The sequence below is a fragment of the Mustela erminea genome, chromosome 18 (assembly GCF_009829155.1).
Source record: "Mustela erminea isolate mMusErm1 chromosome 18, mMusErm1.Pri, whole genome shotgun sequence".
In the NCBI taxonomy this organism is placed as follows: domain Eukaryota; kingdom Metazoa; phylum Chordata; class Mammalia; order Carnivora; family Mustelidae; genus Mustela; species Mustela erminea.
Genome location: NC_045631.1, coordinates 32,299,682 through 32,327,485, shown reverse-complemented (window position 1 = coordinate 32,327,485; position 27,804 = coordinate 32,299,682). Strand labels below are relative to the sequence as shown.

Sequence of the window (27,804 nt, the reverse complement as noted above, 5' to 3'; positions counted from 1 at the left end):
GAAAAAGGCACAATTGCCTTAAGGTCAAGGAGAAGCTGGATACACTAGATATAGCAAAAAATAAACAGAAGTTGGATTTTCTGTATGAAAGGCTGGGTTTTTTTTTTTTCCCTTTAAATGTAGTATTTTAGGTAATAGTGGATTTCCATGATTCAGGTATCAAAATGATATAAAAAGATCTGCAAGGACAGTACTTAATCTCACCCTACCCCATTGCTTCCCCTTATGTCAAATCTTTCTTCTACCTGGTAGCCACTTTCTTACTTGTCCTTCCAAAGTGTCTTTGAGTAAATAATGAATACGATTTTTTTCCTCCTTTATTAAATATAGCATACTCATACTCTACATACCCCTATGAACCTCACATTTGTTTTTCACTCAACATAGCTTGGCATGTCTTGATAAAAATACATGGGTTTTCACATCAGTGGATTTAGACATGTTTTTAGAGTTACCCAGTGTTTGTGCTCAAGCACTGAATTACTTTTCTACTTAAAAGGAGTGGGGGGGGGGGCAGAGGCAGAGAAGGGAAATGAGAAAGAAGAATCAAAATGGGAAGAAAGAGAAACAAAAGGGAAGGAGAGGACTGAGGACAGCTTCACGTGTTGATAACGAATAGTGTCAGTGGCTGTGTTGTAAACGACTAGTCGGTCGGTACCATCACATAACTGTGATGCAAGCAATGCTGCAATGCTGTAGGCAGATTTCCAGGAAGTTGCTTAGTAAATAATGTGATGCAAAGTAACTGATTCTGTTTTCCTTTATCCTGCAAATCGTGTTGTGTAATGAGAAGTGACTATATAGAAGAAATCCAATTATAAAAATGTCTCTATAAAGCTTATAAATATCCCATACTTCTGAAGGCTAGAAACCTGAAATCTGCAGGGCCACACTCTCTGCAGGACTCTTAGAGACTAGCAGCATTCTTCATTCTTCTAGCTTCTGGTGACTGTTAGCAGTTTTTTTTTGTTTGTTTGTTTGTTTGCTTCCTTGGCTTGGCCCACATCACTCCACTTTCTGCCTCTACCTTCATGTTGTCTGATCTGTGTGTTTCAAATCTCCCTCTGTTTTTTTCTTTAAGATCACTTGTCATTGGATTTAAGGCTCATTCAATTAATATAATAATATAATCTCAAGATCCTTAGCTTAAAAATATCTGAAAAGATCCATTTCCAAATCAAGTCACATTCACAAGTTCCAGGAATTAGGACAAGGAGATATCTTTTGCAGGTAGGGCACCATTCAACCTACTATACTGCATTTGTTGAATCTGTGGGTCTATGTCTTTCACCGGATTTGTGAAGTTTTCAGCCTTATAGTTCAAATATTTGCTCAAAACTACATGTTCTACTGTTCCTCTGGGACTCTTGATGACACAAATATTAGATCTGATATCATTGTCTGGTAAATGCCTAGAGTTCTGTTCCTTACTTTTTTCACTCTTTTTCTGTTTTGTTTTGTTTTGTTTTTTTCCTTAAGATAGGATAATTTCTATTGATTTAAGTTCAATTCTGCTGCCTTTTTCTTTTTTTTTACATAAATAAATCTTTTATTTAAGTTCAATTAATTAACTTATAATGTATTATTAGTTGCTCATTATGCCCTCCTTAATGTCCATCACCCAGTCACCCCCATGCAGCCCCCTCTCCAGCAACCCTCAGTTTGTTTTCTATGTTTAAGAGCCTCTTGTGGTTTGTCTCCCTCTCTGATTTCATCTTGTTTTATTTTTCCCTCCCTTCCCCGATGATCCTATTTTCTTTTTTAAATTCTACTTATGAGTGAGATCATATGATAATCATCTTTCTCTGGCTGACTTATTTCGCTTAGTGTAATACCCTCTAGTTCCACTATGTCCTTGGCAAATGGCAAGATTTCAATTTTTTGGTGGCTGAGTACTATTCCATTTTACATATGTGTCACATTTTCTTTATCCGTTCATCTGTTGATGGACATCTGGGCTCTTTCCATACTTTGACTGTTGTGGAAACTGCTGCTATAAACATGGGGGTGCATGTGCCCCTTCTTTTCACTACATCTGTATCTTTGGTGTAAATACCCAGTAGTGCAATTGCTGGGTTGTAGGGTAGCTCTACTTTCAACTTTTTGAAGAACCTCCATACTGCTTTCCAGAGTGGCTGCACCAGCTTGCATTCCCACCAACATTGTAGGAGGGTTCCCCTTTCTCTGCATTCTCACCAACATCTGTCATTTTCTGACTTGTTAATTTTAGCCATTCCAACTGGTTTGTGAGGTGGTGTTTCATTGTGGTTTTGATTTGTATTTCCCTGATGCTGAGTGATGTGGAATATTTTTCATATGTCTGATGGCCATTTTTATGTCTTCTTTGGAGCAATGTCTGTTTATGTCTTCTGCCCATTTCTTGATTGGATTATTTGTTCTTTGGGTGTTGAGTTTGATATGTTCTTTATAGATTTTTGGATACTAGCCCTTAATCTGGTAAGACATTTGCAAATACCTTCTCCCATTCTGTCGGTTGTCTTTTGGTTTTGTCAAGTGTTTCCTTTGCTGTGCAAAAGCATTTTATCTTGATGAAGTCCCAGTAGTTCATTTTTGCCTTTGTTTCCCTTGCCTTTGGAGACAGGTCTAGACAGAAGTTACGGCTGCCTGTGTTCTCCTCTAGGATTTTGATGGATTCCTGTCTCACATTGAGGTCTTTAATCCATTTTGCATCTATTTTTGTGTTTGGTGTAAGAAAATGGTCCAGTTAATTCTTCACGTGGCTGTCCAAATTTCCCAACACCGTTTGTTGAAGAGACTGTATTTTTTCCCATTGGATATTCTTTCCTGCTTTCTCAAAGATTAGCTGACCATAGAGGTCCATTTCTGGGTTCTCTTCTGTTCCAGTGATCTGTATGTCTGGTTTTATGTGAGTACCATATTGTCTTGATGATTACAGTTTTGTAATAGAGCTTGAAGTTTGGAATTGTGATGCCACCAGCTTTGGTTTTCTTTTTCAATATCCCTTTGGCTATTCATGTGGTCTTTTCTGGTTCCAAATTTTAGGATTATTTGTTCCAGCTCTGTGAAAAAAAGTTGATGGTATTATGGTAAGGATCACCATGAATGTATAGATTATATTGTAGCAGACATTTTAACAATATTTGTTCTTCCAATCTGTGAGCATGGAACATCTTTCCATTTCTTTTTATCTTCCTCAGTTTCTTTCACGAGTGTTCTATAGTTTTCTGAATACAGATTCTTTGCTAGTTTGGTTAGGTTTATTCCCAGGCATCTTACAGTTTTTGGTGCTACAATTGTAATTAGGATCAACTACTTAATTTCTCTTTCCTCTCATTGTTAACATATAGAATGTGACTGATTTCTGTGTATTGGTTTTGTATCCTGCCATTTTCAGAATTCCTGTTTTAGCAATTTGGGGGTGGAGTCTTTTGGGTTTTCCACATGGAGTATCATGTCATCTGCGAAGAGTGAGAGTTTGACTTCCTCTATGCCGATTTGGATGACTTTTATTTCTTTTTGTGGTCTGATAGCTGAGGCTAGGACTTCCAGTACCATATTGAACAACAGTGGTGATAGTAGACATCCCTCCCTTGTTTCTGACCTTAGCGGAAAAGCTCTCAGTTTTTCCCCATTAAGAATGGTATTTACTGTGGGCTTTTGGTAGATGGTTTTTATGAACATACTGAGGTATGTTCCCTCTGTCCCTACACCGTGAAGTTTTAATCAAGAAAGGATACTGTACTTTGTCAAATGCTTTTTCTGCATCTACAGAGAGGATCATATGGTTCCCGTCCTTTCCTTTATTAATGTAGTGTATCACATTGATTGATTTGCAAATGTTGAACCACCCTTGCATCCCAGGAATAAATCCCGCTTGGTCGTGGTAAATAATCCTTTTAATGTACTGTTTGATCCTATTGGCTAGTATTTGGTGAGCATCTTTGCATCCGTCTTCATCAGGGATATTGGTCTATAATTCTCCTTTTTGGTGGGGTCTTTGTCTGGTTTTGGGATCGAGATAATTCTGGCCTCATAAAAAGACTTTGGAAGTTTTCCTTCCATTTCTATTTTTTGGAACAGCTTCAGAAGAATAGGTATTAATTCTTTAAATGTTTGGTAGAGGGCGCCTGGGTGGCTCAGTGGGTTAAAGCCTCTGCCTTTCGCTCAGGTCATGGTCCCAGGGTCCTGGGTTTGAGCCCCACATCAGGTTCTCTGCTCAGCAGGAGGCCTGCTTCCTCCTCTCTCTCTCTCTCTCTGCCTGCCTCTCCGTCTGAGATCTTTTTGAGATCTCTGTCTGTCAAGTAAATAAATAAAATCTTCAATAAATTAAATAAATGTTTGGTAGAATTCCCCCTGGGAAGACATCTGGCCCTGCCCCCCTTTTCTTGGAGATTTTTTATAACTTTTTCAGGATCCTTGCTGCTTCTGGGTCTTTTCAGGTTTTCTGTTCCTTCCTGTTTCAGTTTTGGTGTTTATATGTCTCTAAGAATGCATCCATTTCTTCCAGAGTGCCTAATTCTTTGACATATAGTTGTTCATAAAATATTCTTAGAATTGTTTGTATTTCCTTGGTGTTGGTCATGATTTCTCCTTTTTCACTCATGATTTTTATTCATTTGGGTCCTCCTTTTTTTCTTTTTGATGAGTCTGGCTAGGAGTTTATCAATTGTATTAATTCTTTCAAAGAACCAGCTCCTAGTTTTATTGATCTGTTCTACTGTTCTTTTGGTTTCTATTTCATTGATTTCTGCTCTGATTTTTGTTATGTCTAGTCTCCTGCTGGGTTTAGGCTTTGCTTGCTGATCTTTCTCCAACAACTTTAGGTGAAAGGTTAGGTTGTGTATTTGAGAACTTTCTTATTTCTCAAGAAAGGCTTGTATTGCTATGTATTTCCCTCTTAGGACTGCCTTTGATGCATCCCAAAGGTTTTTTTTTTCTTTTTTTCTTTTTTTTTTTTTTTTAAGATTTTATTTATTTATTTGACAGAGAGAGATCACAAGTAGGCAGAGAGGCAGGCAGAGAGAGAGGAAGGGAAGCAGGCCCCCTGCTGAGCAGAGAGCCCAATTTGGGACTCGATCCCAGGACCCTGAGATCATGACCCGAGCCGAAGGCAGTGGCTTAACCCACTGAGCCACCCAGGCGCCCCGATGCATCCCAAAGGTTTTAAACAATTGTGTTTTCATTTTCATTTGTCTTCATGAATTTTTTTAATTCTTTAATTTCCTGGTTGACCCATTTATTCTTTAGTAGGATGTTCTTTAGCCTGCATGTATTTGAGTTCTTTCCAAATTTCTTCATGTGATTGAGTTCCAGTTTCAAAGCATTGTGGTCCAAAAATATGCAGGGAATGATCCCAGTCTTTTGGTACTGGTTGAGACCTGACTTGTGACCCTAGTATGTTATCTATTCTGAAGAATATTCCATGTCCACTCAAGAAGAATGTGTATCCTGTTGTTTTAGGATGGAATGCTTTAAATATATATGTGAAGTCCATCTGGTGCAGTGTTTCATTTAAAGCTCTTGTTTCAAGACAAAACCAGAGAGGGAGACAAACCATAAGACACTGTTAATCATAGGAAACAAACTGAGGGTTGCTGGAGGGGAGGGGGTTAGAGGTAAAGGGTAAATGGGTGATGGACATTGAGAAGCGTATGTGGTGTAATGAGCTCTGGGTATAAGACTGATGAAACACAGACCTCTGCCCTGAAACAAATAATACATTATATGTTAATTTAAAAATAAGTTAAAAATAATAATAATAATAATAATAAAGCTCTTGCTTCTTGTTGTTCTGCTGTTTAGATGATCTGTCCATTGCAGCTATTGGGGTGTTAAAGTCCCCTACTATTATTTTATTATGTGTTTCTTTAGTTTTGTCATTAATTGGTTTATAGAATGGGCTGCTCCCATGTTAAGAGCATAAGTATTTAAAATTGTTAGATCTTCTGGTTGAATAGACTCTTTAAGTATGATATAGTTTCCTTCTTCATCTCTTATTAGAGTCTTTGGTTTAAAGTCTAATTTGTCTGATATAAGGATTGCCACCCCAGTTTTCTTTTGATGTCCATTAGCATGATAAATTATTTTCCACCCCCTCAATTTCAATCTGAAGGTGTCTTTGGGTCTAAAATGAGTCTCTTGTAGACAGCATATAAATGGGTTTTGTTTTTGTTTTTGTTTTGTTTTGATTGGGGCACTTAGCCCATTTACACTGAGTAACTATTGAAAGATACACATTTAGTGCCATTGTATTACCTGTAAAGTCACTGTTTCTTTATATTGTCTCTGGTCTGTGTTACTTTTGGGTGCTTTCTTTGCTTAAAGAATCCTCTTTTATATTTCTTTAGATTTTTAAAAAAGATTTTTTTAAAAGATTTTATTTATTTATTTGACAGAGATCACAAGCAGGCAGAGAGGCAGGCAGAGAGAGAGGAGGAAGCAGGCTCCAAGCCCGATGCGGGGCTTGATCCCAGGACCCTGAGATCATGACCTGAGCCGAAGGCAGCGGCTTAACCCACTGAGCCACCCAGGCGCCACCTTTAAAAAATATTTTATTCATTTATTTGAGAGATAGCATGATCAGGGAGAAGGGACAGAAGAAGAGAGAAGCAGACTCCCCATTAAGCAGGGTGCCCAACGTGGGACTTGAGCCCAGGACCCCAGGATCCCAGTGCTAGCCAAAGGCAGATGCTTAACCAACTGAGCCACCCAGGTGCCCTACTCTTTAATATTTCTTGCAGGTCTGTTTAGTGATAAAAAATTCTTTCAATTTCTGTTTGTTTTGGAAGCTCTTTATCTCTCCTTCTATTCTGAATGATAGCCTTGCTGAATAAAGTATTCATGGCTACATATCGTCTTCATTTAGCACCTTGATTCTGAGACCATACACTGTCCCACCTAAGATTCTGCCCTGCTTTGCCACCTGAGTGCCTTTCAAGGCTGGGATGTCCCTCACCAGAGCAGACTTCTAAAAGTCCTGATTTTGCGCTCTGCTGCTCTATCACTTTTGGGTAGTCAGCTTACAGAGCTCTCCCCCACCCATGGTTTATCTTCCAATATATCACCTCAGATTCACTTCTCCACACCTCCTACCTTGAAGAAAGTGGTCTCTTTTCTATTTGTAGAGTTGCAGCTATTATTTTCTTAGATTGTTGGTTGAGTTCACAGGTGTTTAGAATGATTTGATAGCTATCTAACTGCATTTCTGGGACCCAACAAAACTAAGGTGTCCTATTCCTCTGCCATCTTGGATTTCTCTGCTGCCTGTTTCCTCTGTCATCCCCGTTTTTCTAGGGAGCTCATTCTATAAATTTAAAAAACTTCAGTTATTATATTTTTGATTCTAAAGTTACTATTTGGCTCTTCTTTGTATCTTATTTTTCTTTGAAACAACTTTCTATATTCCCATCTCTTTTGCATGAGTGTTCACAGTTGCTTGTTGAAGCACTTGTATAATAGCTGCTTTAAAATCTGAGATCATTTTAACATCTGTGTCCTCTTGATACCGACTTCTGTTGATTGCCTTTTCTTTTGCCTGTTGAAATTTTTCCAGTTTTTCACATGCCTAGTAATTTTGGATTGTATCCTAGGCATTTTTAATGTTAGGATACACTTCCTCTTATTTATATCCTGTCAAGGATGGGGCTGTTTTGATTTTAGAAGGCAAACAACCTCCTTGGGTTCATGCTTCAGCTTTAGCCTACTGCCTTTGTGCTGGATTTGGTAATATGGAGGTAGCTGGTTCCAAAGTAGTTATGTTTTCAAAGCTTTGTTGTGCTATTCTGATCTGTCTCATGTGTGCCACTCTGAGGTCTGGATGGCTATGTGTTTAGTTCTCAGAATCTTTGGCATCCTGATTGGGATCAAATCCACAGAGGCACAGATCAAGGAGTGAGCACAGGATGTCATAAACAACTTTTTAAGATTTTTCTGAATTCCCCCCTTTGTTATTTCTCTGGTGTTTTGCTTTTCTAGGATTTGCCTTTTTGTTCCTCCAGTCAGAAAGCTGGAGATTCAGTTGCCCTGTTATATGTGATGCATTTCCTTGACTGTGTATGTGTCTGGGACCAAGTGGTGGGACAGAAAAGAAAAAAACCAGCAAGACAGTATTTGTGCTGTCCTTGAGACCACAGTTACACTTGTTGGAGAAGAAGGGTCCCCTCTGATGAATAAACCTCTGCAGGTCCCTCTTGCTTCTACTGTCACTTCAGCCACTTTGGGATTGCCTCAGGTTTAGAGGATGAGAGAACAGAAATTAAAAAAAGGGGAAAAGGAATTTCCACACTATCTCTGAGCATTAGGATTTCTGTCTCCTGCTCCTTGAGTGAGAACAAAAGAGCTTCTCCTGGAACTGGCTGTTCTCACTGCCCACTCTTGGGTTTTAGGCTGTATTGCATTCAGGTTTGGGTATACAAGGTGGGGGGGAGTTAAATTCACAATGATTTGGTGATACTCAAAATCTAGTCTTCTTTCCCAGTTATCCTATAAACTATTTACTTATCAGCCCTCAAATATTTGTCCCATGCATCCTTCCCAGGTTTTTTAGTTGCCCTCAGTGGGAAAGACAAACTGAAGTGTGTGTGTGTGTGCTATCTTACATTAAACTAGGGCCCTTCCTGCCTCATTCCTAACCTCTACTCTGGATTGCTTCTCATCCTTCAGGAAATGACAGGGTCATAGCTTCTCTGATGGAAAAACTGACGGCTTATTCTCACTAGTATGTATACTTCAGGATCTCGGGGCTACCACCGCCATGAGATAGTGCTTTGTCTTTATTCTCTTCGGTATTTGGGCATCAAAAGCTGATGGGCACTGAAACCAGATGACCGTTGTTATATAAAATTAATATTTCATTGCAGTCTGAAGGTTTATTTTAGCTTTTATTCATAGGAAGTCATCTTTTTGCATTTGTGCTTTCACTATAGGGTAATCAAGCTGTCTTGTCATACTCTCCTAGGTTTACCCAAAGGACCAGCCAAAACATCACCTCAAGTCCTACATATGAAAGTGTAAGTACTGAAACCCTTCCCAGGCAGCACTCCAGGCAGCAGATTATCATGGCTGAGAAGGAATTCCTGGTCATTAAATCTCATGTTCTTTTCAGTGTTGTGTTATATGTTCTATAACCTGTTGATACAGTCCTTGTTAGGATCTCTCTTTATCTTATTTTTAGCCTTTCAAAATAGGCGGGCTGAATCTTACTTCTATTAGAAAAATGGTTACAGATCAAAATTCCTTTCGTGTTTATAGTAGCTGTCTCCTCTTCTTTCCTTCCATCCTATTTGGTGGGTTTCATACAGTCTCTCATTCTTCCCAGTGTGCTGATATAGCTCTTCTCATGGTCTCCAGTCACCTCCATTATTACTAATCTACTACTGTAATTTTCGATGCTCATCTTACCTGATTTATTGGCAGCAGGTGACAGAATCACTCACTTCTTCCTTTTTTGCACACGTGCCTTTCAGACACCACTCACTTTTGTTCTCTTAATTCCACTTCTGTATCTCCTTTGCTGGCCTCCACTCCTCTACTGGCCTTCCAGGGTTGCAGACCCCAGGGCTTAGGCTACAGACTTCTCTTTTCACATTTGTTCTTCCAGTCTTTTAGTCTCGTATCTTAAAATACCATTCAGACTCTGACAATTTACAACTGGTACCCCCAGCCCAAACCCCTTCCCTAAACTCAGAACTCACAAATCCGCCTTCTGAGCTATCTCTTTTTGTGTTCTTCCCAGTCCTGGCTCTCCACATGCTCTTCCTTCAGGCTTCCCCACCTTAGTAAAGGACCCCTCCACTCTTTCAGTTGCTTAAGTCAAAACCTTGGAAAACAGTGCATGACCTCTACCTTTTCACCTTTTCCCTTCACAGCAGACCTATTTTCTAGCCACTTCTCACTGTCTCCACTTCTGCATGCCAGTCCAGGCCATCAGATGGATATTGCAGTGGCCTCCTCAGGTTACCCTGCCTTAGCCTTCACCTCCCTCTCCACCCCCACCCCCATCATACAATCTATTCTCAAACCAGAGCAGTCTTAGGAGAAGGGGAGGGGGGAAGTCATGTATTACTTAACTGCTCTACATCCCCCTATGATTTTTCCTCTTCTGTTTTACTGTGTAAAAACCTGAAATGCTGATCTCTCCTCTCCCATTACCTCTCTAACCTCACCTCTCTTCCTTGGCTCACTCTGCTCCAGCCACACTGGTCTCCTCTGCCTCAGAGATGACCTTGTGTCCCTTTAGGTACTCCCAGCACCCACCTCAGTCAGGGCTCCGACAGTGAGGCATTCCCTGACCACTACTATCACAGCAGTAGCCCACCCCATCTACTCCAGGCTTTATTCTCCCTGTTATGCTGGGTTTGTTTGTTTGTTTGTTTGTTTGTTTTTAAGAGTACTTGTTATCGGACATCTATTTACATTTGTTGATTGTCTGCTTCAAGGGTACAGGGACTTGGCCTATTTATAGTGCCTGGCATCTAGTAGGTGCCCAGGACATATTTGTGAAATGAATGAGGACTTTACAAGAAGAAAGATATTTCTAAGACTTTATCAGTTCTGATTTGATGTCATCACCTTATGCCCTTCTGTAGGGTTAAGATTTATTTTCCTGTTTGAGGGTGAGATTTTTTAGTCAATGGGAAACAACAGAAGCTAAACTGAGCCACATGTTTTTTTTTAAAGCAACATGTTAATTTTACATTTTGTATGGGAAATGAGGTACAGTGGGCATGGAACCAGAGAGAAAAGTAGTAAGTGTTATAAATGGTTATTACCTAAAAAAGTAATAGTTCGTAATTTTTAATTCTTGTCCAATTGAGAGTATATGGTTCTTGGAATAGTGCCACTTAGAAGCCTGGGAATCTAACAAACAAAAGAAAAGCTTAATGTAGAATGTTTATTTAAACATTGTGCTATGCTTTCTTCAGTTTCCAGAATATTCAAATTCAGTACTACAGCCAGTTAGTCTGCAGAACATTCCAGCAACACTATCAAGCCAGAGATTGCCTTCCTTGCCCAGCAATCATCCAGGTATTTGAGACCAATTATTTGCATTGAAAAAGAAAACTGGTGAGAATATAGAAGTCTGTCAGAGATTTACTTCTGATTGGAAATAGGTATAGAGAGAGGAAAAATGAAGACTTCATATGCCTTTTTTTTTTTTAAAGATTTTATTTATTTATTTGACAGAGAGAGATCACAAGTAGGCAGAGAGGCAGGCAGAGAGAGAGGAGGAAGCAGGCTCCCTGCTGAGCAGAGCCCAATGTGGGACTCGATCCCAGGACCCTGAGATCATGACCTGAGCCGAAGGCAGCAGCTTAACCCACTGAGCCACCCAGGCGCCCATTCATATGCCCTTTTAAGCTCCATGAAGTAAATACATGGCAGATACCATTATGACCAACATTAGATTATAAAAATGCTTGTGTTGTGCTGAATGTTGTATTTGGAATGCTGAGGTAAATGGATCTTTAGCTGAAGTTTGGAAGACCTTTTGTTATATATAGATTTGTTGCATGTGGGAATAGCATCAGAATACCAGTTGCATTTATTTCTGGTTGTCAGGGTTTCTTAGGGCCTAATGTTTGAAGTCTGAATCATAAAGAGAATATTAATTGTGCTAGTGTTCTTGAAAAATACAATGTGTGTTTACTGGTTGGGTGTTTTGTTTGTTTTTGTTTTTTGCCTAAAGCATTGACAAAGAATGATCTCCAGCCACCCAATTACTACGAGGTAATGGAGTTTGATCCCTTAGCTCCTCCTGTCACTACAGAGTAAGTCATTTACAAAATGATTAATTTATTTTTCGTCTTGGTTCCTTTTGGTAACAGAGCTAACAGAGCTTGGTTTTACATTTAATTTTGTTTAGGTCTTGGCAGAAATTGATGACCTTATTAAAAATGACTTAAGAGGTTTTATGGAGGCTGTTGCTCTTAATGGTCTTATTGTGCTCGGCCTTGTGACTAAAAAATAAAAATGCTGGGGCTGCACATTAAGAAATAACTGGAACCATCGTGTACATTAACGGGTTCCTTATAGATGCCTTGGGAGAAAGGTTCTCTCCAGCTTGAGAAGGGCACTATATTCGCTAATTGGTGACATAAGTAATACCACATTGATGGATTATTTTAACTGTTCTTTACTAATCAGAAAAAAAATTGTTTTTAGTTTTCACTCTGTCAACTTAAAACAGATTAATAAAGCATTAGTTAGTGTAAACGTGTCTTCTTAACTTGAAGGTCTTAGAGCATTATTTTGTGATATCATGTTGGTCAAGTGTATATATTTATGCAACAGTAAGTAGGCTCATTAGAGCTTTAATACTTTGACTGACGATTACCCCCAGAATTCTTAAAAAGGATCAAAGCACATTTATGGAAACCATTGTTAGGAAACTGACAGCCTTTAGGCAGTATCTTCCTTACAGCTGTGTTCTGTTTGACCTATGTGGAATTTAAACCGTGCATTTAAAACTTAATTGCCAAAAATTAAAAACTGGGATATTGTAAAAAAAAAAAAAATCTATCTATCAATCTATCTATCTATCTATATATATATGTATGTATGTATCTGGTCTTGTGGATTCTTTTGGTACTGTGGCAAAGCAAGGCCTGCATTTTTAAATGCTAGCACTACATTAGGACTGAGTAGTAGCTGCCTCATTAAGGCAAGATATGTGCTGCAGTTGATCAGGCCCCGCTTCGTCCATTTATTTGATCAGCCTGGCATGTGTTAAACATTTGAGGGTTTGACCTCGGGTTTTAAACCAATAATGCAGTGATCCATTTTGGAATAATTTATGAATTTTAACGGACTTAGAAGTTCATTACTTTTTTTTTTAAGAATTTTTTTATTTACCAGAGAGAAATCATAAGTAGGCAGAGAGTCAGGCAGAGAGAGAAGGGAAAGCAGGCTCCCCACTGAGCAGAGAGCCTGATGCAGGGCTCGATCCCAGGACCCTGAGATCATGACCTGAGCCGAAGGCGGAGGCTTAACCCACTGAGCCACCCAGGTGCCCCTAGAAGTTCATTAAATATTTTTTTTCATAATGTAGGATTGCAAAATTTCCCTAAGTCATTCTGGTTGATAAAGTATCACTGAATATATCTGTCACTTAAGGAATCAGAATCACATAGCATCCAAAGAGGAAGTGGAGTTTATTATATTCCAGTTAATTAGGAAATTTTAAGTAGATATGGCAGTGCAACAGATATTAAATTTGAGAGAGAGTGAGAAGAAAAGCTGAAGAAGTGGAGCTTTGGAATCCTCTACCATTGTGGTTCTTACTTTCTGAGGGGTAGGGTGTTTCATTCCATTAAAATTCACCTTAGGAAATTCTGCCTAAGGAAAACCACAAAGCCTTGTAGAAAAAGTTGTGGAATTTTCACATCACTAGTTGTCCATGAACCCTACGTTAAGAATTTCTGTTCTGATAGGAGGAGTACAATATTTATGTTGTATACATACAAGTACACGTGATTCATCTGGCAAATGCTTGAACACTATATGCCAAGGACAATGACTGATGCCTAATTTATAATGTTGAGTGAGAGGCGTCCTCCCCATCCTCATGGAGGTTAAATCTAGCGTGGAAGAAGAAATCAGGGAACCTGGGTGGCTCAGTCAGTTAAGTGTCTTGACGCTTGATCTCAGGGTCCTTAATTCAAGCCCTGTTTCCATGGAACATACTCAAAAAAAAAAAGGAAAGCAAACGGGCAAACATATATTTACAGATCGTGTTAATGGTATGAAAGAACATGGTGACTTTAAAGATTGTAACAGGTAGAACTAATTTAAATGAGGGGTAGAGAAAGCCTGAGGAAGTGACAATAAGGTTGAGACCTTCAAGTATCAGTCAGGTGACAAGTTTGGGAATCAGTTTTGTAGGCCCTGGGAACAACAGGTACAAAGACTGTGAGTAGACAGAGTTTGGGTACATTCAAGGAAATGAACAGCTAACGCCAAGAGCAAAGAGAGCAATAGGGACCTTATTATTAGCAGATGTGGAAGAGCAATTTGGAAACCAGGAGGGAGTATACAGCTGTGTTGAACTATCAAAGAGGATATGATGACTGAAAACTAGTTAATGAATTAAGTAGAAGGAAATCCTTGATGTAAGCTGTTTTGCTAGATTGATGGGGAGAGATGCCAGATTTTAGTGTGTTAACAGAAGGGAGGAAGTAGGGATGGTTAGTGTAGAGGACACTATAAACTTCCATATGAAGGGATTGTGGACAACGGCTTGGTAGCTAGAGGTTACTGAGATGATCACTCCAAGTAGACATGGGATTGAGGACTCCCTTATTTTAGAAAATAGGAGATGATGGAGCATCTGTGAATGCTGACCAGTAGGATCTAATAGATAGGGAGACCAGAAGTTCAAAAAGGGGGAAGACTGAGTGAGTAACATGTTTGAGAAGCCAGGTGTAGCCAGAAAGATGGTATAGGTGAAGAAGATGAAGATTTGAAGATTTGGTGATGGGGAGATGAGAGAGTTTCCATACCACGGCATTTAATTTACTTTTAAGTGAGGTTTCTGACCAAGAGTGGTAAGAGGAGGGGGACCAGAGATGTGAGGAGTGAAAGAAGTTGAAATAGCTTTGTGGAAATACATTAAAATTTCTGGACCCTCTTGGGTCCTCGTAACGTTGATGAACACGGCTTCGCAGTACTACGATTTTTTTTATAAGATTTTCTTTCCCCAGCTATGTTTTACTATACTGTATCAATGTTGTATTTGTAGGTTTAGATGTTTTCTTAGGTATAGGCCTATGTAAGACAGATAAGAAGAACTGAACGATGCCATGAAAAATTACTATAAATGAGGTATAGAGGTATAGAGATGACACTTGTAAGTTGAAGGGGGCTTAGGAGTTTCGACTGTAATAACATAGGTTAAGAAGATAGAATGTTAGTATTTTTAAATGCTTTAAAACCTGGAAAAACTGAATTTTTTGTTTTTTGGTTTTGGTTTTTTTTTTTTTTTTTGGTAAAGCAGAGAGGAAACTGTCCAAATTTGAGCCACATTTTTCACTGAGTCACAACTAAAATGAATTGGTTATACGAGATACATATTTGTAAGATGCATGGGAATTACATTACGCTCTAAGAAAGCTATAATGTAATATAAGCTTCAAGGGCAGAGATCTGTTTTTATTCACTGATGCAGCCTGAATACCTAAAATGGCAGATTTTTAGTTAAGGTGTTGGTAGTTAAAAGCCAAAATAGTACTTTGAAATATAATAACCCTTTTGCCATGATGGTTTGTTTGTTTCAGAGCTGTTTATGAAGAAATTGATGTTCATCAGCAGAAAGGAGCTCAAAGTCAAAGTGACTGCTGAGGTAGACTTCAACTTATACAACATACATTCCCCATTCTATAGAATTCCAGTGTAATTGTCCCTTTTCTTCAGTATTTACATTTTATAAAGGCCATCTGAGTCTGACACTTTGAGTGAAATCTTAGTACAAAAGTTTCTCCTAATCACTCAAATTATAATGAAATACAATTTTTGTGAGCTTGTTACTAAAAATAATGAACCTTTGGAATGTAGAAGTTGGTTTATGGTACAGAAATATTAATGCTAACAAAAATAATGATCAATAGAAACTTCTTAAGCACTGAAATAGACCTTTATTTTTTACATACAGTTAGTATCTACTAACTGGTGAAACCCACTCATTACTCATCCAGATAGGCCTGGATTCTTCCTATTTGTTATATCAGTCATCCTATTTTATTTACTAATGAATGCATGGCCATCAGTAACCCATTAACCTTATTTATTCCCTTCACACCTACCCCCATTGAAGTAGTACATGCCCACCTTTCTGCATTACATTGTAACTCTCTTGTTATGTAGGAATGGGGAAAGAAAAGGAAAGGTTGAAGGGCGGCTATATTCTTTCTATTCTAGGGGAAGGCGGATGACCAGCTCACTAACTACATTAAAGGTGCCAATTCTCTAAAAGGTAGACCCTGTGAAACTTTGAGGCCCAGAAGACAAGACCTACCAGCACATCAGAAGCTTAGTGGAACATTTCTCCTCTGCAGTAATGAAGCTTCACAGAAGAGTAACAATTCCACAGGAATATTTATGCTTCCAGACCACAGTTTAAACTTTATCTCAAAAGAACTTGGTTGTAACATATATTCACTTAAAACTTCAACAGAAGAAACTGAGGCCAACTAGTTTAATGACAGCAGCTTCGGTTTCACAGGGCTTCCTACTTTTAGAAAAGAAATCCTCACACAGCTGTGATAAGAGTAGATGAAGATTATTTTATTACAAAATAATTATGAAGACTATTGAGTGCCTTCATTTAACTAAGTTGAATGTAAAAGTCAATTTGTACTTTTTATAAATAATACTTGTTTAGAATTATAACTTGTAAAAGCCTTCATGATTGTAGTTTACATTTCAGATACCTTGAAAAGGTCACTGGACTCTTTATTGAAGTTGCCTTTAAATACAATTCTTTGTAATACTAGATGATCTCTATTTGGAACAAACACTACTAGAAAATATTTAGAATAAATTGTGCATTCATTTATGTCATAAATTACAATGACAGATTCCTATTAAAACAATTAATACGTCTTTTTTTTTTTTTTTAACAGAGTTTATTCATAGAACTTCTGATATGAGTCTTCACAATTCCACACTTATATTATAACATTCAGGGACCTGAACTATCAAAGGAAATGCTATGATCCTAGTTAATATATTTGTGCATTTTATTTCATTTCATGATGCCAAAATTTCAGAATATAAAATAGCCCTAGGGCCTAAAGGACAAACAGTCAAATCTGAAGTCAGTATGTTACCTCTAGGCAAGCTGTTAGGGCTCAGTGATTCTTCTTCCATCGTGAGCTTTTAAAGTAGTGACTATTCACAATAAAAGAAAAAAGTAGTAACCCGACTATTTTAGAAATAATAAAAATGGGCAGAAGACCTGGAGTCTAAAATAGATAACCCTAGGAATAACAAAAATATTCACTGCTACAAGTATGAAGGGCTAATAATCTGTAAGGGGAGCAAATAGAATTAATCTGAACCATCAAGTCCATGCCTACATATTTAAGAAACAGGAGTTTCTCTTATTATTACTTATCAATATTACTTTTAGTATTACTTGTATTACTCTATGGCTTTGAAAAGCCATACATTCAAATAGGCATGTGGACTCCTTATGATAGAAACCATTCAATTTTAAGTAGGGTAAATTAGTTGAGAAAAAAAAATACAGCATTAAATAATATTTAAAATAGCTTCACATTACTGTAGGATATTTCTCCCCTGAGAAGAGTAGATACATGATTTTTCAAAAATCACAAATCTGAAGCAGGACTTAGGTGCTGACTTCAATTATAGCCTGGAACTGGCAACTGCTGTCCCTCCTTTGCTTCAAAAAAAGTGTAGGAAAGAGTGATGAGATCAACATTCACCATTCTTGGATCTTCAGCAAATTCAGGATCAATGTAGAAAAACACTGGCATATCAACTTCTTCTTGTGGATTAAGCCTTTGTTCCTCAAAACAGAAGCACTAGAAGTTATAGAAAGATATTTCTTTAATTTCTTTTAGAATAGAAATATTAATAATGGTCCATTTTTTGGCTTTAGTGAGCAATATTATAAGAAAAATAACTAAATATTATCTAAGTTCTGAGACGAAATGACAGTATTTTTGATTTTTGCTTTAAATTGAGACTCAATGGGCTCCCCCCTGCTCAGCAGGGAGTCTACTTCTCCCTCTGCCCCTCCCCTCGACTTTTGAGCATGCACACACGTGCTCTCACTCATAAATAAAATCTTAAAAAATTCAAAAAAAAAAAAAAGAGAGACTCAACAAAATTGGTGTTGGGGGGGCCGATGGAGAGTGGGAGAAGAATCTGGAGCAGACTCCCAGCTGAGCACTGAGCCCACTGCCAGGCTTGATCCCATGACCCTGAGATCATAACCTGAACCAAAATCAAGACTCCAACACTTAACTGACTGAGCCACCCAGGCACCCTGTTCCTCTTCTAATTTTAAAGAAATTAAAATTTGGTTCATCTCAACCTCTGCATACCTGTTTAAGCAATGGGAAAAAAGTTTAACGTTTAGAAGAAATGAATTTTCGGAAATTAGTTTCTACTAAACACTGCAGTAAGTTTAATACTAAAGTTTGCATATATAAGCTGTACCTGTATTTTATTGAAATACTGTCCAGCTTCAAATGGTACAACATTGTATGTAGAAATTCCAATTACTGGTTTGTCTGTAGGATTCTTAGCTTTATAAAACGCCAGTGCAGTCTCTCCTGGCACTACCTGTTTTAAGGAAATACACATTATCAATATTTCAAATCTCACAGCTCCTCCTTTCCCTTATATTAAATTAGTCATATTATTTTCCCTATCCATCAGACCACAATACTTTATCTAAACTAATATTGAGGATCAGCAAAATAAATTGTGAATACTACCCATGAATATCTTTCTTTTTTTTAATATCTGGTTTTCAGTTTTTACTTGCATATGTCAGTGGAACCAGTTTCCTATTCATTATTTATTTTTTTTTAAGATTTTATTTATTTGTCAGAGAGAGAGAGAGCGCGCAAGCACAGGCAGAGAGTGGCAGGCAGAGTCAGAGGGAGAAGCAGGCTCCCTGCGGAGCAAGGAGCCCGATGTGGGACTCGATCCTAGGACGCTGGGATCATGACCTGAGCCGAAGGCAGCTGCTTAACCAACTGAGCCACCCAGGCGTCCCCCTATTCATTATTAATTGTGCTTTGTCCTTTTGTATATCTCAGGTCTCCAAGTAATAATCTGCAAATTAAATTACTTAAAATGTTCAAGGACAGCCAAGCCTATCACAGCCCAAACCTGATTTCTTTTCTTTCTTTTTTCTAAAGATTTTATTTATTTATTTGACAGACAGAGATCACAAGCAGGCAGAGAGGCAGGCAGAGAGAGAGAGAAGCAGGCTCCCTGCTGAGCAGAGAGCCCGATGCGGGGCTCGATCCCAGGACCCTGATATCATGACCTGAGCCGAAGGCAGAGGCTTAACCCACTGAGCCACCCAGGTGCCCCTCTTTTTTTTTTTTTTTTAAGATTTTATTTATTTATTTGACAGAGAGAGATCACAAGTAGGCAGAGAGAGGAGGAAGCAGGCTGCCTGCTGAGCAGAGAGCCTGATATGGGGCTCAATCCCAGGTACCTGGGGTCATGACCTGAGCAAAGGCAGAGGCTTTTTAACCCACTGAGCCACCCAGGCACCCCCAAACCTGATTTCTTAACACTGATACCAAATACACTAAGTTACCAACTAGAGCAAATTGAGCTTATAACCAGAATAAAACTGACTGAATAGAACTTTTATTTAACCAAAAAGCATGAATACTCTTTTTGAGAGAACACATTTTTAAAACTTGCAAGGCTTTAAAAAAATGGATTTCCAAAAGATTCTGTCATTTATACCATTCAGATACTAATATCTTAAACACTACTATGTGATTAGAATATTAAAGATCATAACCTATAAAACCTTCAATCATTGAAGAGATTCAGTAATGTTCACTAACCTGGGGAGACACCAATATTTATAAAGGTTTTCCAGTAAGGGTCATAATGAAGCATTTCTGACTATTCCTCAGTTCATGAAATAATTTCAGTTAAATCATCTAGGATTCCAGTTAGTCAAGATTTTAGGAAACTTTTAAGGTATAGCTTTTCTGAAGTAGAACACGACTAATATGATTACTTCAAAGTTTCTCAATTTTTTTTGATACAGGCATATTTTTTATATAAATCAGTAAACTACTTTTCATAGTAATCAATGATTTTCAACCTTTCCCCCTTATCTATACCTGAGGGAAAGTTAACCACATAGCAAAGAGAGTGAATTCTTAATATGACTCTAATAAGAACAAATGACATTTTCCATCATTCCAAACTGACTTTTACTACAGTATCATACAGTATACTGTTACATTGTATAGGGCACTGTCAAAAGTAGTCTGTGAGAATAAAACAATTACATTAATGGAGTCTTAGTATTTTGAGATTAAGTTTACATAAGTGTTCCCTAAATTGTTAAACAGTTTAAGTGACGATAAATTTTAAAATGAAAAAAATAATCTTAATAACTACTTATAGTCACTTACATATATTTCTGTTTGCTGCGGTCTAAAATTCCACTGGAGACTTGCGTGCACATCTGCATTAAAGGTGACTTTAATAATTCGATCCTTAACAGGCACCATGTTTTCAATCTGGTCTGATGCATGACCTGCTACTGCTGATCCTCCAAGACCAGTAGTCTAGGTATTAAAGATATTAAGAATATTACAGGGTAATATGTCAAATAATACTTTCAGGTGATGGTTTATTGGATAAAAACAAATTTTAAAAACAATTTAGTAATCTAGTAGAAGCCCAGTTTATATACTGTCACTGGCCACTTCCTATTAATGTGTCAATGGCTTGACCACCTTTGGGGTGTCAAGGGCCTCTATTTGTTAGTCACTTTATTTTTTCAGTAATCACTTGGTTATTGGACATAGTAAAAAAATGAGTCATTTGAGAGAAAGCACATTCCCCACCAATAATATATAGCTCAGAATTTTAGCTTAACTTTCCAGTAAACATACTTCTATGTATTGCTAGTGCTTCATATACACTACTAATCATTAACAGAAGTAAAAAAACTACCACGGCCCTATCATTTCAATGAAACTAATTCTATTACCCATAGTCCTAGCTCATTCTTTTCCATATCATGATTTTAATAGCATAGATTAGTTTGTAGTTTCACTTTTGTATTCTGCTTTTCTCAAGCATCATAAGTATTTTTCCATGTTGGTAAATGTTTTTGTAATTTTTTTCTGTACTTTGTATAGTATAGCTTTTATAAATATCATTGGTTAATCAGAAAAACTGATCCCTTTGGCAACTGAATAAATCACAAGACAACAGAATAATCTGTGTCTGACATTTCTTGCCTATCTTCATTGCCATTAATTATCTCCTTATCATCAGAGATGTTTAAAAAGAAAAATCCTTACTTCCAGGGTCATCATTCTTCTGATGCTTGAGGTTGCCAGAATTCTGGTCTCCGGATAATTAATCTGTTACTATACTAGGAAAAAAATACCAAATTTGAGGCTAGGGGAAGACTCCCAGCAAAATGTAGTATTACTATCTTCCATGTATTACACAAGTCAACTAACTGCACTCAACTGCCCTACAACATTATTGAATTACATTATAAACCTGTAAGCTGCTAGGGTAAGCCTTTATCCTGTTTGATAAGTAAATTCTTCTGCCCAAGAGAGCTATAGTGCTTAAGTTTGTTTTTTTTTTAATTTTTAATTTTTTATAAACATATATATAGTGCTTAAGTTTTAAGACATAACTCCTGAAGAATTTGAGTCACTTGAGTAAAGATTCCTTAATGTATTCTGACAGACAGTCTTTGCATATAGATTCTTCAAATTTGCAAATCTGATAATTAGATAACTTAAGAACAGAAAAGGGCAATGAAAATATGTCCTGGGCTCTAGTCTACTTCTGCTACTAACTAGCTCCAAGAACTGAATAAATCTTACTTTGGGGGGCTATATCTTCCATATTCATTAAATGTGTGGTCACTGTATTAAACTTTATATAACTCCTTATTTTTGGCTCTAAAGTTCTGTGACTCCAAAAGTAAAAAAAAAAAGGCTCTTTAGGAAATGTCACCGTGTAAAGTCCAACTTGATTTAAGTTTAGGATTACAAATTACAATTTTTACTATCCTGCCCTGCATCTGCACACACATGCACAAAATACTGTCATTCACTTAAGTGTGAAACCCGGGGTTTCTCAACTTTGGCACTAAGGGCATTTCAGGTTGGATAATTCTTTGGGTTTTTCTGGGTTTTTTTGGTGGGGGAGGCGGGGGAAGTGTCTGTTCTGTGCAGTATTGAACATTCAGCAGCATCCATAGCCTCTATGCACTAGGACATCAGTAGGACCTTCCCTGCTCACCTCCCAAGTTATGACAACCAAAAATGTCTTCAGATGTTACTAAATATTCCCTGAAAATAAAACTGACCCCCTTCTCCCCTCATGGTTTGTGGAGATTTATACTTGCTATTTTGGATTCAGTTTTACAATTTAACTACCTGCCAGTTTGGGGGTCCATGCTAGGTCCAGAGTGCCCTCTGATTAAAACTAATTCACATTCTATACTCATCCTCCCAAATTAAGCTACTGCATACCGCATAAATACTAATATTAGGAGACTGAAAAGTCCTTTAGACTTCTGCTGTTTTAGTCATTATGGAAAATAGCACGTTCATGTCCAAAAGGAGAAGAGAAGTAAGCGAGGCATTAACAATACAGGCAGTTAAGCAGTGATTCCCAAACTCTGCTACACACTGGGAAACCTGAGGAATCTTTAAAGAGTTACAAATGCCGGACTCCTTCTGGGAGACATTCTGATTTAACCGGTTAGGGATGTGACCTGGGTGTCAGGATTTTTAAAAGCTCTCCGGATGAACCCCCCCACCCCCAACAACAAAGTTGGGAGAACCACTATCAAACACTCAGTGAATGACATGAACGTAGCTCTCACTTTTGTTTCTTAAACAGAAATTCCTGGCCCCTTCCCAGACCTAATCAGAATCTCTGGGGTGAGGGAGCCCCAAAACACATTTATTAAAGCAGCTCCACTAGTGAACCTAATGCCTAGCCAAAACAGCAAACTATTAATTAATCCCTTAATTCTTAAGAATATATGTGAAATACGTAGTAAAGTTTGCCTTTGCTTATGGTTCTCAAATACTAGTCTGCATCAAACACAGCTAGGCGACTTATTTAAAGCGCAGATTGCCGGGCCCCTCTTGCAGAGTTTCTGATGCAGTAGCTCTGGAGCTTGACTTGGTAATGTGCACTCAAGCCCCCAGGTGATGATGGGACGCTGGTTCTCTGGGGGACCACACCCGACGAACTGAATTAGGGTTTCTGATCTAAAAGGGGGCCCTGGGTAAGCAGATTACACTTATGTATCAACACTGGAGGGAAGCCCCAAACGCCCGACTCATGCCTTTGTAGGGATTAAAAGTACTTCCAGCTTAAGCCCGACTGACAAGCATACTCCCACTTCCAGGGTTAACCATCGCACAGAAACCATATATGGTGCACGGAAGGAAGGTACTCCAGTAACTCACATTTTATAAAAGAACACGTGCGTGAGCAGCCAAAGGGTAAGGCCGATTGGTGGAGAGCCAAGTATAGGCTGCGGAGGTCTTCGGTAGTGCAGCTCGGAGATAGGGAATTCCACTCCAGTGTGGTCGGGGTAAGCACGACCGCTACAGGGGCTTGGGTTCTACTTGTAGCTTTACCACTAACTGCTTCCGGTGAGCCCGGGAAAGTACTTTTTAAAGCCTGTTTCCCCTCTGGTGGCCAACCTCAGGCCCTTCCACGCGACACGGAGGAGCGATCGCTGCCTAGGGACCTCCGCACCCCCTGCCTATGACAGCACCCAGGAGGCAGCACCGCCCCCTACCTGGCAATAGAGCCGATAAAGGGGCACGGCGGCGTACGACGCCCCCACCATGCCCACGGCGGCGGCGGCCACGTACGTGAGGACCGTCTTGTTCCGACGCCGCCAGTCCTCCTCCTGCGCGCGTGTGAAAGGGTTCGTGCTCTTCGGCCGCCGCGGCGCCTGCAGGGCCAGGTCTGGGCCCGGGTTCGGGCGCCTCCATGTCCCAAGCCGCCTCAGCCCCCTCTCAGCACTTCCTGTCCCACTCCTTCCCGGCCTGAGAAACGGTGCTGCGCTCTCGGCAACCTTGGTCGGGGACCCAGGGTGACTCCAGCGCCAGCCACAGAAGGTAACGCGCCTCCATGCCCCACGCCAGAGTCCTCCCATAGCGCCCAGAGAGAGCTCCTGGCATCCGAGACGAGAAGACAGATCTCGCGATGCCTGGCCAGTCTCGCGACAACTGGGAGGAGCTTGCCGCTGCTCTGGCTACAGGACTCCTCAGGTGGTGGCGCTGGCAGTCGGGCTACGGAGGCCGGGTTACCGGATTACGGGTAAGTTCGCGTTTTGCTCCTTGACTGTTCCTCCCACTTTGCTTCCCTCCAGTGCTTTTCAAAGTTACTTTTAGGAAAACGCCATGCGCTCCGCGAGGTGCAAACACATCATCCTTTGAGCTTGTGTCCCAGGTCGTCTTAAACTCACTGCACCATCTTTTGTTTCGACCTAGCGGCCCTCAGCCTCCTACCGCTGCTTACTGCCCTGGACTTGAGCGCAGGGATCACCTCCTCCAGGAAGCCTGCCTGTGTTCACCACAGCGCACAACTACACTCGCACATCTGCATTATCTCAGCCGCTGGGAATCGGCTGCCTCGTCGCTGATGCCCCTTAACCATTTGTTCAGTTAAAATAACCAGTTCTGGAGCAGAGAGACGTTGTCAAACGAGTTTGTCCAGAGGACAATGACCAAGGCATGAAGATGCTTTAAGGAAGGATTGAAAGAAATGGGGATATTCATCTTGGGAAAGAACCCTTTGGGGGATGTAATACCTTTCTCCGCTTGACGCACAGGACAAACAAAGTAGGACCTCAGGGGAGCAGACGGCACAGCCTCTTTTGCTGTAATGGAAGGAAACATCCTTCTAGAAACTATCAAAGAGTGGAGAAAAGCCCACATTCTGAGGTTCAGCTCTGGGGTCATACCCGCGTCCCACTATCACCTTGTGTCCTTAGGCCAGTTATTTCACCTCTGTAAGAAGTGGCGACCTTATTAGTAAAATGGAAATAGTATGAGAATATGCATATAAAGTGATTTTTCACTCTCCTTGAGATATAGTAAAAATTTAGTAAATGTTAGACTCTATTTCTAATGAGTGGTGCAGGTATAATTATCCCCTTTTTTACAGATGAGGAGACGCAAAGCCTGAAGCATACATAAATAACATTAATTTAATTTAAAAAAAAAAAAACAATTTATTTATTGCACTTTTCTATGGCCCAGACCTTGCTCAAGCTGCTGGGACTACAGCACAGAGAAAGGCAAACACAGCCACTTCTCTTCTGAAGTGTACTTCCTCCTGGGGGACTCTGGAGATAATCAAGTAACAGATATATAAATGAGGGAATTTCAGATAACAATCAGTACAGTGAGACAATAGAAGAGGATAGTGTGATTGAGAATAATAATGAGAAGAGGTAGTGAAGTCTTTCTGAAAATGTGACATTTGAGCCTAGTCCTGAATCATGATAAGGAGCCTACTTGCACAATGACAGTTCCAAGCTGTGCAGAGGCCCAGAGGCAAGTAAGAGCTAGTAGCACTGCAGAACAAATGAGGCCTCTGTGTTCCTAGCATAGTGAGCTTGGAGGAAAGTAGTAGGAAATAAGGTCAAAAGGTATTATTAGGGGCCAGATAATACAGAGTCTTTTATAAGCCATGTCCAAGGGTTTGAATTACTACAGAGTTTAGGTTGAAGCATACAAGTGATATGATCTGATTCACATTTTTTTAAGATTTTTATTTATTTATTTGACAAACAGAGATCACAAGCAGGCAGAGAGGCAGGCAGAGAGAGAAGGAGCGGAAGCAGGCCTCCTGCTCAGCAAAGAGCCCGTTGTGGGGCTCGATCCCAGGTCACTGGGATCATGAACTGAGCCGAAGGCAGAGGCTTTAACCCACTGGACCACCTAGGTGCCCCTGATTCACACTTTTTAAAAAAGACCTTGGTTATGCTGTGGAGAACCCATTAAAGGGAGGGGGTAAAAATGGAAATAGAGCAGTTAGGAGGCAGTTGAGGTGAGTAATGGTGGTCACCTTGAGTGAGTATGAGTAATTGATTAACTTGTAGTCACAGGGCCAGAAAATTGCAAAGCCACTAAGATCCAGGTATTTTCTGACTCATTCCTGCTGTGGCACAAACACCAAGATGCTATGATTCTGCAGATTTATTTGTATTGTTTTATGTTTGAAAATCTTTTCATCTGTACTTACCTTAGTTCTTATACCAGATTGTCAGCTTTTTCAGGACAAGACCTGTCATATATTGAGTTTCTTAACAGCATAGACTCAGACCTGATGGCAAACATTAATGTCACTAAAACCAACAATACATTCCCTTAACCATTTTTTTCCTCCAGGCACACCTTCCATGTAGCATCAGGTAGTGGTATAAATGTATCAGTAATAGTGTCTTTGTCTTGGCATCCTTTATTTTGTTTTGTAATTACAAATGAAACTATTCCTTTCCAAGGTAATCTTGATAGCAGTAAAATGGTATTAGCTATAATTCTCTTGAGTCTGAGTATGCTTGCGAGATTGCACAAATCATTATGATAACTAATGCTAAGTAATGAGTTCTACCGTGAATGGAATAGGAGCACCTCAGGGCAAGGTTAGTACAACCCTGTTCTGCAGGTAGAGATGTTGATTACAAACTTAAAATATGAGAGGCTGGACTGACATTTCAGACTTGGCACCTTTCATTTATATCATTCTTTAGCAGTAAGTAACTAAACATTGTGAACCCTTCCTAATTAGCTATGATCATGTCCAGTTTTACATAATAGGTAAAATTGGTTGTTATACAAACCATTTGGGGGGCTGGAGGTGAGCAAAATGGGTGAAGGGGGGAAAAATTGGGGGGGAAAAGAAAGAGAAACCATTTGATAGTCACACATTTTCTTCCTTTTTTTTAAAATATATTTTTAAAAGTTTTATTTATTTATGTGAGAGAGAGTGAGTGAGAAAGCACAAGATGGGGAGGGTAGAGGGAGAAGCAGTTTCCCTGCTAAGCTGAAGCCCCATGCAGGACTCCATCCTGAGACTCCAGAATCATGACCTGAGCGGAAGGCAGACTTACTGGCTGAGCCACCCAAGCCCCCTGATAGTCACACATTTTCTTATCTGATTATTGGTTGACAGGCTTTATGAAAACTTAAAGATTATAAAGATGTATCATGTTAAAAATGTGGTTTGTATTTACATTTTTTAGTATTTGTAATGCGTATTATAAACTAAGGAAATTTCTAGTTAAATCTTAATGTGTTAGTAACATAGCTGCATTTCTTAGCTATTTGCCTAATAAAACTAGATCCACTAGGCAATGTGAACCATCTAGCAGTTATTCCAAAAGTACTAACAACTCTTATTTGGCTTCTATATAATAATGTCCTTATACCTATAAGAGGAAGAATTATGCCTCTCAATAAGTAGTAAGAACAAGTGAGTTATAGTTTGTTTGAGAATAAGCTGGATCATCACAGTTTTTAGCGATGGCAGTGACATCATGAAGTTGTCTCAGTAAGTCTTGATATCCTAGTTTCTTATTTCCTGGCAGCTTCCTTTAAGCCACATGTTTGAGGAGCTACTCTATTTAAAAGATCTTGGAAAAGTTTATATATTTGATAGATCAGGTGAAATGAGAGCAGAAATCATCCATCCATAGAAGGCATTTTTAAAAAAATATTTATTAAGATGAGGGCCAGCTTTGTGGATAGGTGACCTGTGCAGTCACATAAGACCCTCCTTTTAAAAGGGCCCTTTGCCCCAAATAGCGGGAATGACATTTAAAAAATTTTTATTTTTTTTATAAAATATTTTATTTATTTATTTGACAGAGATCACAAATAGGCAGAGAGGCAGTCAGAGACAGAGATGGGGGGAAGTAGCCTCCCGCTGAGCAGAGAGCCCATTGCGGGGCTCAATCCCAGGACCCTGAAACAAAGGCAGAGGCTTTAACCCACTGAGCCACCCAGGCATCTCTGGAATGAGATTTTAACATAATTCAGGATAAAGCCAGGTCAGCCTTCCTGAGATAAGCAGAGT

General features: G+C 39.2%; 3 protein-coding genes across 9 annotated transcripts in view; 2 read left to right on the top strand and 1 right to left on the bottom strand.

Moving 5' to 3' along the window:
- Positions 1-16,565, top strand: part of TOM1L1 (target of myb1 like 1 membrane trafficking protein) — a 56,643-nt gene extending 40,078 nt beyond the window's left edge. For 2 of the 3 annotated variants that reach the window (XM_032319779.1, XM_032319777.1), the window contains exons 12-16: positions 8,939-8,990; positions 10,905-11,007; positions 11,669-11,750; positions 15,255-15,319; positions 15,895-16,565. In XM_032319779.1, coding sequence (XP_032175670.1) covers positions 8,939-8,990; positions 10,905-11,007; positions 11,669-11,750; positions 15,255-15,318 — 301 coding nt within the window. In that variant the 3' untranslated portion in view covers position 15,319; positions 15,895-16,565. The remainder of the gene's footprint in view (positions 1-8,938; positions 8,991-10,904; positions 11,008-11,668; positions 11,751-15,254; positions 15,320-15,894) is intronic. The other variant, XM_032319778.1, reaches the window with a different exon arrangement.
- Positions 14,927-23,901, bottom strand: LOC116577069 (cytochrome c oxidase assembly protein COX11, mitochondrial). Its single transcript, XM_032319780.1, has 4 exons — positions 23,513-23,901; positions 20,127-20,282; positions 18,166-18,291; positions 14,927-17,525 (listed from the first exon to the last, which is right to left on the bottom strand). The coding sequence occupies exons 1-4, from the start codon at positions 23,873-23,875 to the stop codon at positions 17,343-17,345; spliced, it is 828 nt and encodes a 275-aa protein (XP_032175671.1). The 5' UTR covers positions 23,876-23,901; the 3' UTR covers positions 14,927-17,342.
- A 30-nt stretch (positions 23,902-23,931) lies between these two features.
- Positions 23,932-27,804, top strand: part of STXBP4 (syntaxin binding protein 4) — a 175,559-nt gene continuing 171,686 nt past the window's right edge. For 3 of the 5 annotated variants that reach the window (XM_032319773.1, XM_032319771.1, XM_032319769.1), the window contains exon 1: positions 23,932-24,039. The gene's annotated coding sequence lies outside the window, so the exon portion shown is untranslated. The remainder of the gene's footprint in view (positions 24,040-27,804) is intronic. The other 2 variants (XM_032319774.1, XM_032319776.1) reach the window with 1 other exon arrangement.